General features: G+C 42.3%; 1 protein-coding gene across 1 annotated transcript in view; it reads right to left on the bottom strand.

Annotated features, from left to right (window-relative positions):
• Positions 1-15,501, bottom strand: part of GABRR2 (gamma-aminobutyric acid type A receptor subunit rho2) — a 44,843-nt gene that overhangs the window by 11,427 nt on the left and 17,915 nt on the right. The window contains exons 3-4 of the mRNA XM_015069538.3: positions 2,689-2,756; positions 641-864 (exon numbers count right to left, since the gene is read on the bottom strand). Coding sequence (XP_014925024.1) covers positions 641-864; positions 2,689-2,756 — 292 coding nt within the window. The remainder of the gene's footprint in view (positions 1-640; positions 865-2,688; positions 2,757-15,501) is intronic.

Raw genomic sequence — 15,501 nt, 5'->3', positions numbered from 1 at the left:
CAAGCAGGCCAAGAAGATGTGGAATAAGCCTGTGTAACACTCATTAGTCCACAAGTCAATCTGCAATAGCACTCAATAAACAGTAGCTATTGTTACCTTTTTTTTTTTAATGTTTATTTATTTTTGAGAGAGAGAGAGAGTGAGCAGGAGCGGGGGAGAGGCAGAGAGAGAGAGGGAGACACAAAATCAGAAACAGGCTCCAGGCTCTCAGCTGTCAGCACAGAGCCCGACGCGGGGCTGGAACTCATGGACTGTGAGATCATGACCTGACCCTGTCTGACGCATAACTGATTGAGCCACCCAGGCACCCCTATTGTTACCTTTTTTAATCTTTATTACCAACAAACTAGAATCATAGGCTCTCAGGGGTGGAAGGTATCTAGAAGGGCATTGATTCCCCAAACTCATTCGAGCCTAACTAGTCTCCTAGCCTGAGTTTAAGATCCCAGATGACGGGAAGTCACTGGCTACTAGGGTGATCATTTCATCTTTAGAAAGTTCTAACAGGTGTCAGGAGACTTGGACCATCTGTATAGCCCACAAGCCCAACCACGGCGATAAACTCTTCAGGGCCAAAGAGACTGATCATACATAGTAGAATGGCATTAGACAAAGAAACAGTGACCCCATGGGCATTTACCTCATGCTGTACAGCACGTGCCCATCTGGAAACACTCTCAGCATGATGTTGTCAGTGGTGGTGTCATGGGTGAATGACCTTTTGGAATGAACAAAGAAGACATCGGGGACCCAGATCTTCTTTACCAGCCGGCCATCAAAGGTCATGCTCTTGTTGTTGGTGCTGGGAAAAGCCAGCCTCTCATCCTTCCAGTAATGCCGCAGGTACAGGGTCATGGTGAAGTCCTATGGGAGCCCAAGATGACACCAAACAGAAATGCTTAGAAAGCTTCCTTTCTTTTTATTTCTTTTTATTTATTTTTTTAACATTTATTTATTGTTGAGAGACAGAAGCAGACAGAGCATGAGCAGGGGAGGCGGAGAGAGAGAAGGAGACATAGACTCTGAAGCAGGCTTCAGGCTCTGAGCTGTTAGTACAGATCCTGACACGGGGCTTGAACCCATGAATCGTGAGATCATGACCTGAGCCGAAGTTGGACACTCAACCGACTGAGCCACCCAGGCGCCCCAGAAACGTTCCTTTCTTACAGCCAACTCATCATCAACCAATGTAACAGACACCTCAGACTCAGCTTCCAGAGTTGGAGGTGACAGTTCTGCAGCCCTGTAGGACAGTGGCCGCAACAATGGTGCTGCTAGGAAATGGTAGGAAGAGAATGGTTCATAGTGCATCATGAGGTTGGAGCCCAGGAAATTGAGCAGCCTATCCTTCAGGCTTTGAAAATGAAACCCGCAGCTGTAAGGCAGACAGCCTGGCATGGGGGCCAGCAGGGCGGGATTTCCCCAAAGTCCTTCTCTCTCTCACCTCAACTTGTGCACACAGGGCTCCTTACCTATTGGCTAAGCATTCAGTTTCAAGTTAGCGCACACTTGGAGAAACCTGTACAGTCAATGATAGAAACCGTTTAAGAGAGTTTCTATCATTGGTCTTGTAGAATCTTTGAAGGCAGAAGTGTGTCCTGCCCACCATTGAATCCCTAAGCCCTAACTCAGTGCCTGGCAGGGCACATAGTAGGCGCTCAATAGATATTTGTGGGATGGAAAAATGGGGGGCATAGGAATGAATGGATGAAGGGTTGGACAGCTGCATATCTGCTATAATTTCATCCTCAAAGCTCATTCTGCCAAACAGTGTCTCCTTGCCTGCATAGTTGATGCCTAGACCAAGACTCTGACCCTTCTGCCGCAGCCAGAAGATGCGAGTGCTAAGTTATAAGTGCAAATAAGTAAATAAGTGCCCCCCAACACCCTCTTCTGGGAGCAAGGATGGAAAGACACCTAGTGGTGGTGGTCTCAGAGCATAGTGCCCACAAACTTCTACTTTACCAGCACACCTATACATCTTCTGGCTGTCCTGCAGCACACCTATACATCTTAGGCTGGAAGGGAGCACCCTACCTGCCCAGTCCTCTACTCCCACCTCTTCCTCCTTTTGTGCTGCACTGTTTTAGTTTATGTTTGTAAACCTGTTTCTTCTGCCTCAGGGGCCTTTTTCCTGCTCTTGCTCTGGCGCTCCCCTCACTGTCTACTTCTTACCCTTCAAGTCTTAGCTGAAACGAGGCTTCTCCAAAGAGCCCTCCCTTACCACCTGGCCTCGGTGGACCCTGCCAAGGAATGCATAGGGGAGCGACGCTCAAGGCAGGCACTGGAGAGCAGAAACTGCAGAATTTCTGTCTGAAAATGTCCACCTCCCGTGCTCCTCCACGTGTGGTTCATCTCACCAGTCACATCACTTGAGGAGTGTGTTCAAAATATAACGTGCTGGGTCCCACTCCCAGAAACTCTCGTTCAGGAAGTCTAGGGTGGGGTCCAGGAATGTGCATTTAACCAACTCCCCAAGTTACTTTTACCCATCAAGTTGAGAATCTCTGCTCTAGGCTTCAGTGCACTTGAGCCAACTGAGTGAGTCCCCGTTTTATTTCCTGCGGCCCCTGCTCCACCAACCAGGGGACAGCCTGCACCCATGCAGCCCCACCAGCCACGGGTGCTCACAGAACCTTAACCCCAGGACTCCGCACCAGAGGCTGCCCCACCAAGGGCCCTGAGTACCATGTCCACTTCCGAGATGCTATCCAGGCTCTCCACCTGCACGTCCACACCCACCGGGATAGCAGGGCCTGCAGAAGAGCAAAGACATCTGGTGAAGGTACATTTCTATCTACGACTGGGTCACCAACCCCAACCCCCTTCCTGGGGGTAGCCTGACTGGAGAAGGGGTGAGGCAGTGGCTCGAATTCTATGAGGGTTTTTTTCTTGCTACTTCCTGACATGTTGGGTGCCTCAGCTTTCTTCCTGAGGGCAGGGACTGTGTCTGCCCTATGTTGCCTTTCCTGGGCCAAAGAGAATGTTTAACCCATGCTTGTTGCATGAATTGATGAACTGGATTACTACTTTCTACATCCCAGGGTTATCTCTGTAGGGTCAAGGGAATAATGCTCTAGTGCCTGAGTAGGGACCCTGGTCAATTGTCCTCCTGTGACATCTACAGAGGACAGATAATGCCTAATGGCCTCTGATTTGGGCTTGGGACACTTGCATGCCCAGGGCTAGATTTGTTCGATTATTCAAACTCTACCTACAGAGGACCTAACAGATACCTGGGATCCTGCCCTCTCGAAATCTTCAGTCTGCTGTGAGACAAGATCTCTGTCAGATCACTGCAAAAGACATAACTGTACAAGATTTTTAAAACCTTTCAGGTCGTGTCAGATGAGAAGTAGGAGAATACATAGCACAGGGGCTTGACACTCAATTCCACCTGGCCTGTGGCAAGATTTCCAAAACCATGTTTAGCGGTGGGTTTATCTGTGGCTTCCTGTTCTATGTCTTGGGCTGGATGATGGTTACACTCACTTTGTGACAACTTAGTGGGTTGCCCACTTTAATCTGTGTACTTTGTGTGTGTATGTTATATTTCCATAAAATGTTTCTTAGATTTTAAGATTTTTAAAAAACTTTTTTTACATTTGTTTATTTTTGAGAGAGAGAGAGAGAGAGAGAGAGAGAGAGAGAGAGCATGAGTGGGGAAGGGGCAGAGAGAGAAGGAGACACAGAATCTGAAGCAGGCTCCAGGGGCAGAGCCCGATGCAGGGTTCGAGCTCACAAACCGTGAGATCACGACCTGAGCTGAAGTCGGATGCTTAACCGACTGAGCCACCCAGGCGCCCCAGATTTTAATCTATTTTTTAAATCTAGAATGGAGAAAGCCAAAAATCTGTGTTTATCAAGCATATTAACACATGCTATTATAGTTATGGACAAAAAAAACATCTCTGAGAGTCAGGTGGCAGGTGGACAGAGGGCATGAGGCCAGCCCGGTGGCACCTAGAGCCTTGAACCCTGGCCAGGGGGTGCAGGACGAGGGCACGCTGACCCACTGTGGTCTGAGCAGGGAGAACCTTAGGGTGGCTGGAGGAGTCTGGGTCTTAGGAAGAGACCTAAGGTCTGGGAGGGACCAGAGGGTCTGGAAGGTCTAGAAGGCACCAAGACTTTGGTCATAGGCTGGGAAAAAGGATGGGAGACTCTGACATGGAGTAGGAACCAGAAGGCTCAATCCTCAGTTCTAGCCCAAACTGGGGGGCCAAGGGTCCTCATGGAGGTAGCCTAGAGCATTGGATGGGCTCACCAACTCCCTCAAATGTCCCCCGTACACCTGCTAATACTTGCAATCCCACCATTGAAGATTCGTTTTTTGACCGAGTCTAATAGAATGGAAGAATTTTATTTATTACTAGTGGAATTTAATCGGTATTTCCTATGTTCTGAAACATGAAAGTAAATGAATACAATGCTTTATTTTTTATTTTTACTTTTTCCCTCTCGGATAAATCAGGGGGTAAGCTGATCTTTTTATTTTCTCTTATTTTTCAACTGAGAGCTTAGGTCAGGGCCCGTGAGACGTCCCTGCTCTAACAGCTGTGTTCTCTTTTTATTCTAGGCTCCCAGGGTGCTTTGAAGGTGCCAGAGTGCAATGTTCAGTGTGGGGAGGAGGCTCCCTCCTAGGTCTGACTGGTCTGCCTTTCTCCCCCAGGGGGCTTGCAACATGAGGGAGAGTCTGCGGGCTGCCTGGCCAGGGTCCTCTCCTAGTACCCAGACCCTGCTCCCTTTCGTGGGGCTATGTGCCCCCAGCATTGCCATCGGGGAAGTAGGGCTGGTTAATTCCTTCATCCTTTGGAACCTTTGTTGCCAGAAATGTTAAAACAGACCAGAGTCTGAGCTCTTAACCCTGGCACCACTGCCTCTCATGGATGTGTGCTGTACTTGACCGGCTCTCCTTTCCCCCTCTCCCTTTCTCTAACTAAGGTGCCATGGGATCTGCAACATCAGGTCATTCCAAGAGCCAAAGGAAAGAAACAATATAGCCATCGCCCTCTTTGAACCTACTTCCCAGTGGCCCGGTTTTCAGATAATGGGCACGGTGTATGAATAGGAGCTGGTTTTGGCAAAGGACATTTTCAAGATAAAATATATCAGCTTGCTTGGAGCCTGTTACTGTGTCTCTCTGTTCTCAGGGCCTGCCCTGCTCTCCACAGCTGCCCTAAGAGAAATGTGATAATGCCTGTGAGGATGACGTCAGCGCTCCGGAGGTACTGCCCACGTGGGAGTGCAGGACAAGTTCTCAGGAGACCTGGGTCATTGGAGGTAAACAATCTGTGTGTTCAGGAGGCTCTAAAGCTATATTCCTAGGGACTCACATCTCAAGTTTGAACAGAACCAACAGCTCTGCCCTCCTTGGTCTGAGTGCAATGGAGTTGACCTTTGCCTTTGACGTGCACTAGTAGGGCTAATGTTTCCAGGCTCTCCTGAACTGTCTATTTTGTGACCCTTCCTAACATGATTTTGGGAGAATTCTTCCAAATTACTGGATTTTCTCCTCCTTCCGTGAACAATTTTATGTTTTGAGTAAGCCTGGGTCCCATAAAGAGACAGAAAAGCCTAGTTAAACTAAGTAGGCATTCATGCTTTGGCCTCTTCACACTGCTACGGATTTTGCTGCTTTAAGAGAGGGATCTGGTAAGCTAAATAGAAGTCACCAGTGGGATTTCATGCAGTATAGCCAATGAGGTGACAAATGCAAGGCAGTATAAGGGAGATACCTGTGTAGTCAAGCATTTTCTCGGTTCTTAGCCTTCCTATCATTTCTCCTCACATGGTCCTAAAAAGCACACTTAGGAATTTATCCATTTTTGAAATTAAAATATATGTCATTTCTTCCCCACTGACTCCAAGAATAAATATGAGACAGAATTTTCAGACAAACTAAAACAGAGAATTTGCCAACATGTGTCCTGCCCTAAATGAAGAGGTTTTTCAAGCTGAAGGAATTTGATCCCAGAGGGAAAGCTGGGGATGCAAAAATGAATAAAGAACAACAAAAATGGTAAACATATGCACAATTCTAAGTAAACACTGACTATGTAAGACAATACTTTATTTTACTTTGAATTTTATTTAAAAAATTTTTAATGTTTATTTATTTTTGAGAGAGAGACAGACAGAGCATGAACGAGGGAGGGACAGAGAGAGAGGGAGACGTAGAATTCGAAGCAGACTCCAGGCTCTGAGCTGTCATCACAGAGCCCAAGGCAGGGCCTGAACTAACAAACCTTGAGATCATGACCTGAGCCGAAACTGAATGTTTAACCAACTGAGCCACCCAGGTGCCCCATAAGACAATATTAATAACGTATTGCGGAAATGAAAAAGCTAAACAGAAATGCAAGCAAAAATAACATTTAAGTGAGAAAAGGAATAAATGGAGTAAAAGTGATGAGGTCTTTGCATTGTCTGGGAGAACAGTAAAAGTAGCTAATTAACATACTAGTATGATAAGCCAAGAGTTCCTGTTGTTTTCTGGGAAGCCACTGACAAATAGTAAGAGTACGCATGTTCAAAACTAAAATAGGAAAGCCAAAATAGGAATAACCAAAAGTAATCAATCCACAAAAAAACAGAAAGAAAAAAGAAAGAACATAGAATTGGTTGGACAATAAAAAAGACATAGTAGGATGATAGTTTTAAAGCCAACGTCTAAATTATTCATAAATAAAAATGGACTAAATGCTCCATTGAACAAACAAACATTGTCCAACTTTATAATTCAGAAATGCTAAAGTTTTTCAGATGGGATCAAGAAACAAAACCCAACTTTATGCTATTTAAAGAGACACACTGAAAATATAAGATACAGAAAAGTAGAACATGAAATGCAAAAGATAAAACATTCAAATACTAACCAAAAGAAAATGAGTGTAGCTATATTATATCAATAAAGTAGACAAAGAGATAAATAAAGAGGCGCATTTAGTAATAATAAATGACTCAATTCACCAACAAAATATACATATAAATTTGTGTGCATTTACTGATATAACTTCAGAATGCAAAAACAAAAGTAGACATAATTGAAGGAGAAACAGAAAAATTTACATTTATAGTGGGAGATTTTAATACATCTCTCTCAGAATTTATAAAACAGGTAGACCAAAAACATCCCAGTAAGAGCACATAAGATTAAAACATTTAACAAACTTGGCATAATGGGCATATATAGGACAATGAATGCAAAAACTATATTAATAAACATTAATTTGAAGCACTCAGTGAACACTTACAAAAATTTACTATATACAGTGCCAAAGAGCAATGCTGACAACTTTTAAAGGGTTAGAATTTATATAAACTATGAACTCAATGAACGCTAGAAATTAATAACAAAAATATAGCTAGGAGATCTCCATACATTTGAAAATTAAGCAATATACTTCTGGAAAAACTGATGGGTCAGTGCAGACATCATAATGAAAATTTTAACAAAATGATTAAAAAGTACTACACATCAAAACTCATGGAATGCAAGGTAAGTGTTTTTTACAGGAAAATGCATAACTTTAACTACCATCTCAGAAAAGAAGAAATGCTTAAATTCAATGAGCTAAGCATCCATCTTTATTTATTTATTTTTTTTAAGCATCCATCTTTAAAACTTAGGAAAAGAAAAGCAATTTAAGTAGATAAAAGGAAATAATAAAAGTAAAAACAGGAAGTATTGAAATAGAAAACAAACACACAATTGAAAGGATACTGTTAAAAGCCAAATATTGATTCTTTGAAAGGACTGGTAAAACTGATAAAATTCTAAAAAGATTGGTCTTGCAAAAAGGAAAGCAAAAATAGCCACTATCAGGAACGAAAAAGGCATCATTGTATACGCCACACACATGAAAAAAATTAAGGAAGTTATTCTGAGCAACTTTTTGCCAATAACTTTTAAAATTTAGATGAGGGACTCCTGGGAGGCCCAGTCAGTTAAGTGTCCGACTCTTGACTCTTGATTTTAGCTCAGGTCATGATCTCATGGTCATGAGATTGAGCCCTGCATTGCATCAAGCTCCAAGCTGGACAAGGAGCCTGCTTAAGATTCTCTCTCCCCATCTCCCTCTGCCCTTCCTCCCTCCAAAAACAGACAGACAGGTAACTAACTAACATTAAATAAATAAATAAATAAATAAATAAATAAATAAATAAATAAAATTTAGATGAAATTATCTAATCCCCAAGCACATACAATATACCGACCAACACTGATAAAAAGAGAAATACAAAAACCTGAAAAGTCCTTTAACTATTTTAAAAACGGAGTCTTTAAATTTTCCCACAAAGAAAATGATAGGTCCAGATGCCTTCACCAGCAAATTCTAGCAAAGTTTTAGGAGGAAGGAGCACCAATCTTACATAAACTCTTCCAGAAAATATAAAAAGAATATTTAGAAAATCAAAATCCATGTGAAAAGATGTCAAGTTATTTTATGAAGTCAGAACAAGGACTGCACTAGATAGCAAAATTACCAGTCAGTGTCACTCGTGAACATAGAATCAAAGCTCCTAAACAATATAGTAACAGATCACATCCAGCTATATATTAAAAAAAAAAGAAAAACAAAAAAAGATAAATCACTTCTACATCAGGTTTATTCCAGGAATGCAAGGTTGTTTTCACACTGGAAAATCAATCAAAGTCTTCCAACGTTGAATACTAGCAAGCTAAATAATTCACACTAACATTTCTACTGAAAACTAAAAAGCTGGACCAAATATAAAAATTTATTTCTGACGACTTTGATACTAACAAAATAAACCTAGATGAGGATGTGAGAGGGAACCAGAGTCCCAAGGAGGGATGTTCAATGTTTGGATCCACTTCTCCTGGGGGCATCTGCTAGCTGAGGAAGGCAACTGAGAAGCTGAAGGATGCTTTTGATGGTTTCAGGAAGCTTTGGGGCTGGGATTAGAATCCAGGGCCCACCAAGCAGGCTGCTCCACTTTAGGATCCCCAAAAGTATACCTTAGCAGTGAAGGTAGATAGGCCCTTGCGGGATATGTAGCTCAGCTTCAAATCACATCAGTCCCTACTCTGTCAGTAGGTTGCAGTTATCTGGAGTGGTAGTGGCCTCAGGCAGCACGGAGTATTCGTGCTGCCAGGCATCTGGTATAAATAAACAGAAATCCACTCTGGAGGAAGATAACACCATCCCAGGTGTTATCTTCAATTATATCTATTTAAAATATCATAAATATAATATATAGTTCATAATAAAAACAACCAGGCACACAATAAGACATACACAATAACCAGCAGAAAAAAATAGAGAATAGGAACAAGGGGCTTTAGATATTGAAATCGCATCAACTTTAAAATATCTTAGTGTGGGAGCACCTGGGTGGCTCAGTTGTTTAAACATCCAACTTTGGCCTAGGTCATGACCTTGCCATTCCTGAGTTCAAGCCCTGCATCAGGCTCTATGCTGACAGCTCAGAGCCCGGAGTCTGCTTCAGATTCTGTGTCTCCCTCTCTCTCCCCGTCCCTCCCTCACTCTCTCTCTCTCTCTCCCTCTCTCTCTCTCTTAAAAATAAATAAACTCTAAAAAAATACAAATAAAAAAATATCTTAGTATACTAAGTGAAATAGATTAAAAAATTAAGATTTGGAAATTCTTCTTAAAACTGTAAACTACAAAAATAGAATCAATCAGTATAATCCTTCATATTAACAGAAAAAGCCTTTGCCAAAGTCAGTGCCCATTTATGATTTTTTAAAGCATAGGAATAGAAGGGAACTTCCTGAATCTGAAAAGAGATAACTACCAAAAAATAGCTACAATAAATATCATATTTAATGGCAAAGTGTTGTAAGTTTTCCTTTAATATTGAGAATGGGATGAGAATATAAATGCCACTTCTATTCAATATTGTATGCAAAGGACTAGACAACACAATAAGGCAAGAAATGAGAAAAAGTTATGAGGACTGGGAAAAAAAAAGAAACAAAAGTGCCATTATTTGTATAAGATTGGACATACAATTTTTTAAATTAGCAGATAAGTTATTAGAATTAATAAGAGTCTTTAATAAGGATGTTGAATACAGAGTCAATATACAAAAGTCAAAGTTAGAAAAGGAAATTTGCAAAAGTGCCTTTAACAATTGCATCAAAAATACCTAGGAATAAGTACCTAGAGAAAAATCTAGCAAAATATCTGAATGTCCTCTATGAAGTAGACAATGAGATATAATAGAGAGAAATTAAAAGACATAAGTACATGGAAAAATAGATCATGGTCCTGGGTTGGAAGGTTCAATATTGCAAAAATATTAATTATCCCATATTGATCTACAGACTCAATGCAATTCTAATCTAGATCTCATTAGATTTTCTTATGGAACTTGACAAAATGCTTATCAGTAAATTCAAAGCAGCCTTTCTTGAAGAAAAACAGGGTGGGAGGATGTGCTTCAGCAGGTATCCTGATTTATTACAGAACCACAGTAAAGAGGAAGTAAAGAACTGGCATAAAAATGAACCAATTGACAAAATGGAACAGAATGGAGAATCCAGAAGTAGAAATACACATTTGAGGACATTGACTTATTATTTTTGTTTTTGAGAGAGAGAGAAAGGAGCGCAAGTGGGGGAGAGAGGCAGAGGGAGAGAGAGAGAATCTCAAGCAGGCTCCACACTCAGTGCAGAGTCTGAAACAGGGCTCAGTCCCACGACCATGAGATCATGATCTGAGCCGAAATCAAGAACTGCACGCTCAACTGACTGAGCCACACAGGCGCCTGAGAACATTAATTTATTATAAAGATATCACTGCAGGTGATTGGAGAAGGAATATTTCTTTAATAACCAATGCAAGGGACAATTGGAAATACATATGCAAATCAGGCAATATGCAAAATAACTCCAAGTGGATTATAGATCCAGATGTGAAAAGCAAAACAACAAAGCTCCAGAAGGTAATCAAGGGGAATATATTCTTATCTCAGGATAGCAATATACTTATCGAGACACAAAAACACTAACCATAAGAAAAGATCAATAGATTTACACTGAAATTAAGATTATCTGGCAAAACGAATATTTGGCATTAGAAGTCAGGATAATGGTTGCCCATGGTGGAAGGATAATTATAGGGAGAGGAGACTTCTGGAAATACTGTTTCTTGATCTAGATGCTCATTACAAGAAAATGTTCACTTTTAGATAATTCGCTAAGCTGTACGCTTATGATCTGTGTACTTTTCTGTATATATGTTACAATCCAATAAAAAATTTTTCACTGAAGAAATCAAGAACTCCTATTTATCAAAAACCACCACTGGCAAAAAGCTCGCATGCAGAATATATAAATAATTCTTAAGAGTCCCATTAAGAAAAAGTCAGACAACCCAATACAAAAACAGCCGAGACTTCAAACAAACATTTCAAAAAAGAGGAAATAAATCACAGACACACAAAATAGACATAAATCCATTTGAAACACAATGAGGTATTACTACTCAATCTAGTCAAGTTGATCAGAGTCTCAACTTAAACCCCACCTTTCTTCTAGAAGGATTTCCCCAACCCCCTAATTGAGGTTGCCGGACCCCACCGTGTCCTGTTCTTTTCCTACCAGAACACTCATCCACCCCCCCCATCAACCACTGGGGAGGAGGGTTGTCTTTCTGCTTTGCCAGCCTCCAAACTCTGCACCCTCACCCCCACACATTAGAGTTGGTTGGGGCAGTGATCATATTAATAGATAACAAGACCTGAAGTCAATGGCATGAGGTTCCTCTGAAAGTGTAGAAGGAAGAAGAGGAAGGGAGGATGTTGCAGGTTCTGTGGTCCCACAGGTGGAGAAGAGAGAGGTCATTTGCCAACCCGGATTAAGGAGGCAGGTCCCTGAGTCCCCCCACTCCTATCTTCCCTAACTGGTTTGTCAGTGGGTGGAGGAGCCTCTGCTATAGGAATGAATGATCAAAATCAGAAAGTGGAAGACAAGCCCGAGAAAGCCACCTTGCCCTCATGGGGACCAGAAGAGAGAACAGGCTCCGGAGAGGATCGAGGGCCATTTCTCTGTTCCTCTGGTGCCCCACCTGGCCTTGCATTCCCTCCTCAGTCCTCCCTCGGTACCCTTCATGCCACCTTCCAGCTGCCCCTGACTGCTTTGTCATGTCTGTGATTTGTCACTCTCCACCAATGCCCTCATGTGGAGATCATCTGTGCAAGGCAGGCAGGGGTAGTTATCCTGAGCTCATGGAGCCCCTAGGGACAGGGGCAAGCCTTCTGCAAACCTTCTGGAATTACATAAAAAGTAAGCATGCGTGTGTGTGTGTGCATGCACGCCCATGTAACAGAGATTATCATTATTCAGGGAAACAAACAGATTTTCAAAGGACTCTGTGATTCAAAAGAGTCAAAAAATAAACCTACTGTGGTAGCCAGGAGTTGGATTTTGGTCCCATCATCCACCAGCAGTGTGACCTTGGGCATACATAATTTCTCCGTGCCTCGGTTTCCTTATCTGTAAATAGGTGTAATTATATACCAGCTTCATACAGTTGTCATGAGGATTGAATGTGTTAATCCATGGAAAGCCCATGTAAGGGTTTGGCATATAAGATGTTCTATAATTAGTTATATGATCATTGCCATTATTATTGTGGCCTATCTCATTTACCCAGAGGGTAGAGCCTGAAACTTACTCATTGTATTTCCCTCAGCATTCACAGAACAGAGAGCCTGGCCTGAGGAGGGCTTAATACACGTTGGGGGAAGGAATGACTGCCAACCTCTTAGCCCCGGTTTCTAGTCACTGAGGGGCCACACTGTAGACCCAATTCTGCAAGGAAATCGCAGGTACCCATGGTGTTCTGCCTGCCACACCAGTGTCACTGCCCACTGACCCTGGACTCCAAACAGCCAAACTCGGGTCCTGGACTATCACCCAGCCCTAGCCATAGGTGAAGCGTGGCTTCACTCACCTTCAGCAGTGTGAGCAGAAATAAACTGCTCCAGACTGTGCCACAGGACAAAATGGGGAAACCCAACAACAGAAAAATCTCTGTGGGCCACACTTGAAGAAGGGCTGTCAGTTATTAGCAACGCATGCTCCCAGGTACTAAGGAGTTAAAACTTGCCACATTAAAGGGAGGGAAAAGACACGTCAAGGGTTTGTCCAAAGAAATACTGTGGTCATTGAATTAATCCGGCTCATGTGGCAGTATCTTTTTTAAATTAATTAATTTTTTAATTCCAGTGTAGTTAACATACAATGTAATATTAGTTTCAGGTGTACAATATAGTGATTCCACACTTCCGTACATGACTCAATGCTCATCATGATACGTGTACTCTTAATCCCCTTCACCTATTTCACCCATCCCCCACTCACCTCCCCTCTGGTAACCATCTCTTTGTTCTCTATAGTTAAGAGTCTGGGGTTTTTTTGTCTCCTTTTTCCATTTGTTTTTTTAATTCCATATCTGAGTGAAAGCATATGGTATTTGTCTTTCTCTGACTGATTTATTTCACTTAGCATTATACTCTCTAGTTCCATCCATGTTGTTGTAATTGGCAAAATTTCGTTCTTTTTTATGGCTGAATAATATTCCACTACATACATACACACACACACACACACACACACACACACACACACACACACACACACCACTTCTTTATCCATTCCTCTATTGACGGACATTTGGGCTGCTTCCATAATTTGGTTATTGTAAATAATGCTGCAGTAAACATAGGGGTACATTTATCTTTTTGAATTAGTATTTTCACTTTCTTTGGGTAAACACCTAATACTGGAATTACTGGATCATATGGTAGTTCTATTTTTAATTTTTTGAAGAACCTCTGTAGTATTTTCCACAGTTTACATTCCCACCAACTGTGCCTAAGGGTTCCTTTTTCCCCACATCCTCAACAACACCTGTTGTTTCTTCTGGTTTTGATTTTAGTCATTCTAACAGGTGTGAGGTAGTATCTCATTGTGGTTTTGATTTGCATTTCCCTGAGGATGAGTGACGTTGAGTATGTTTCCATGTGTCTGCAGGCCATCCGGATGTCTTCTTTGGAGAAATGTCTGTCTTCTGTCATCTGGCAGTATCTTTTCAAAGATACTGTCTATTCAAAGTCTTTTCAAAGCCTCTTTTTATAATGAAATCTCAGGCTTGTAGTAAAATTAATTGAAACAAACAAACAAATAAACAAGACCTTAGTGCTGGTCACTTCAGGATTCTTCTTACTATAGTATTTTATCTTATTCTTTTTAAACTTTTTTTGTTTATTTATTTTTGAGAGGGAGACAGTGTAAACGGGGGAGGGGGAGAGAGAGGGGAGACACAGAATTGGAAGCAGGCTCCAGGCTCTGAGTTGTCAGCACAGAGCCTGACATGGGGCTCGAACTCACAAACTGTGAGATCATGACCTGAGCCAAAGTCAGATGCTTAACCAACTGAGCCACCCAGGTGCCCCGTTACTTTGGTATTTTAGGTGTCACAGTCTTTCAGAGATCAGCATTGCAGCTGACTCTCAATAAGACCTTCCAGTGTGCAGTGTTTCCTGGTTCACCTTACCTTCCCTGACTGACTGGTTCATTCATTCCAACCCACACTGTCCGTGTCTCCCAGACCACACAGCTGGGAATGTGGAGATCAAGAAGACACGGTTCCTTCCTCCAGGAGACTGAAATCCACTAAGAGGGACAATGAGCTCTGTGATAATAGGAGCAAAGCTCAATTAATTCTAACCAAAGACACTGTAGAAAATTTCACAAAAGAGACAGCTTTTGATTAATTCTGAGGCACTGAAGAGAGTGTCACCATAGGGACAGCGTTTGGGCTGGGCTTTGTTACTTCTAACAGGTAGCGAAGGGAAGAAGGACATTTCAGGTTGCGTGTACAGTGTCAGGGGGTACAGGGGAGCAAGGTGGATAATTAACTCACACTTCTCAAATGTGGGGGGAAAAAAGGCAGCTTTTCGACCTTTCTCGCAAAAAAGATCATGTGTCAAAGTGTGAAAAATTTTCAATTACCAACTAACAGCAGCTCAATCTAGTCCTGTTTCTAATTTCTTCTCACCTTAGTTGACCTTGCATCATGGAGGAGAAAAGGGCCCTTGCGTCCATGCTGGCTGGCCTCTGCCATGAAGTGCTTGGCCCAATCAACCCCTGCCTGGACTGGTGTTTGCCGAGATGCAACAGACTCCATGGGTCTTTTGGTAAATCTGTGGTCCTGCCTTTGGCCTCCAGTAGCAAAACTCTCCCACCTGGTGACTTCTGTGTCCGGATCTAAAGTCTGTGCTGGTCCTATAATAAACCCCGTATCCCCCTTGTCTTACAGAGGCTCCGTGTCCTTGTCTCAGGCTGCCAGTCTCTTGAGTGACTGTGGTAGAAAGCTGACCAGTGTGTTACACAGCATGGTCACACTCACTGACAACAAAGGAGGGTTCTCTTATGCCCAGTGGCTGCCAACACTTGTCATGATCCAACTTTCTAAGGTTTGCCAATCTGATGGGTATAAAATT

Source organism: Acinonyx jubatus, chromosome B2 (assembly GCF_027475565.1).
Source record: "Acinonyx jubatus isolate Ajub_Pintada_27869175 chromosome B2, VMU_Ajub_asm_v1.0, whole genome shotgun sequence".
Taxonomy (NCBI): domain Eukaryota; kingdom Metazoa; phylum Chordata; class Mammalia; order Carnivora; family Felidae; genus Acinonyx; species Acinonyx jubatus.
Note: the sequence above shows the minus strand (reverse complement) of the source record. Positions and strands in the feature narration are given on the sequence as shown.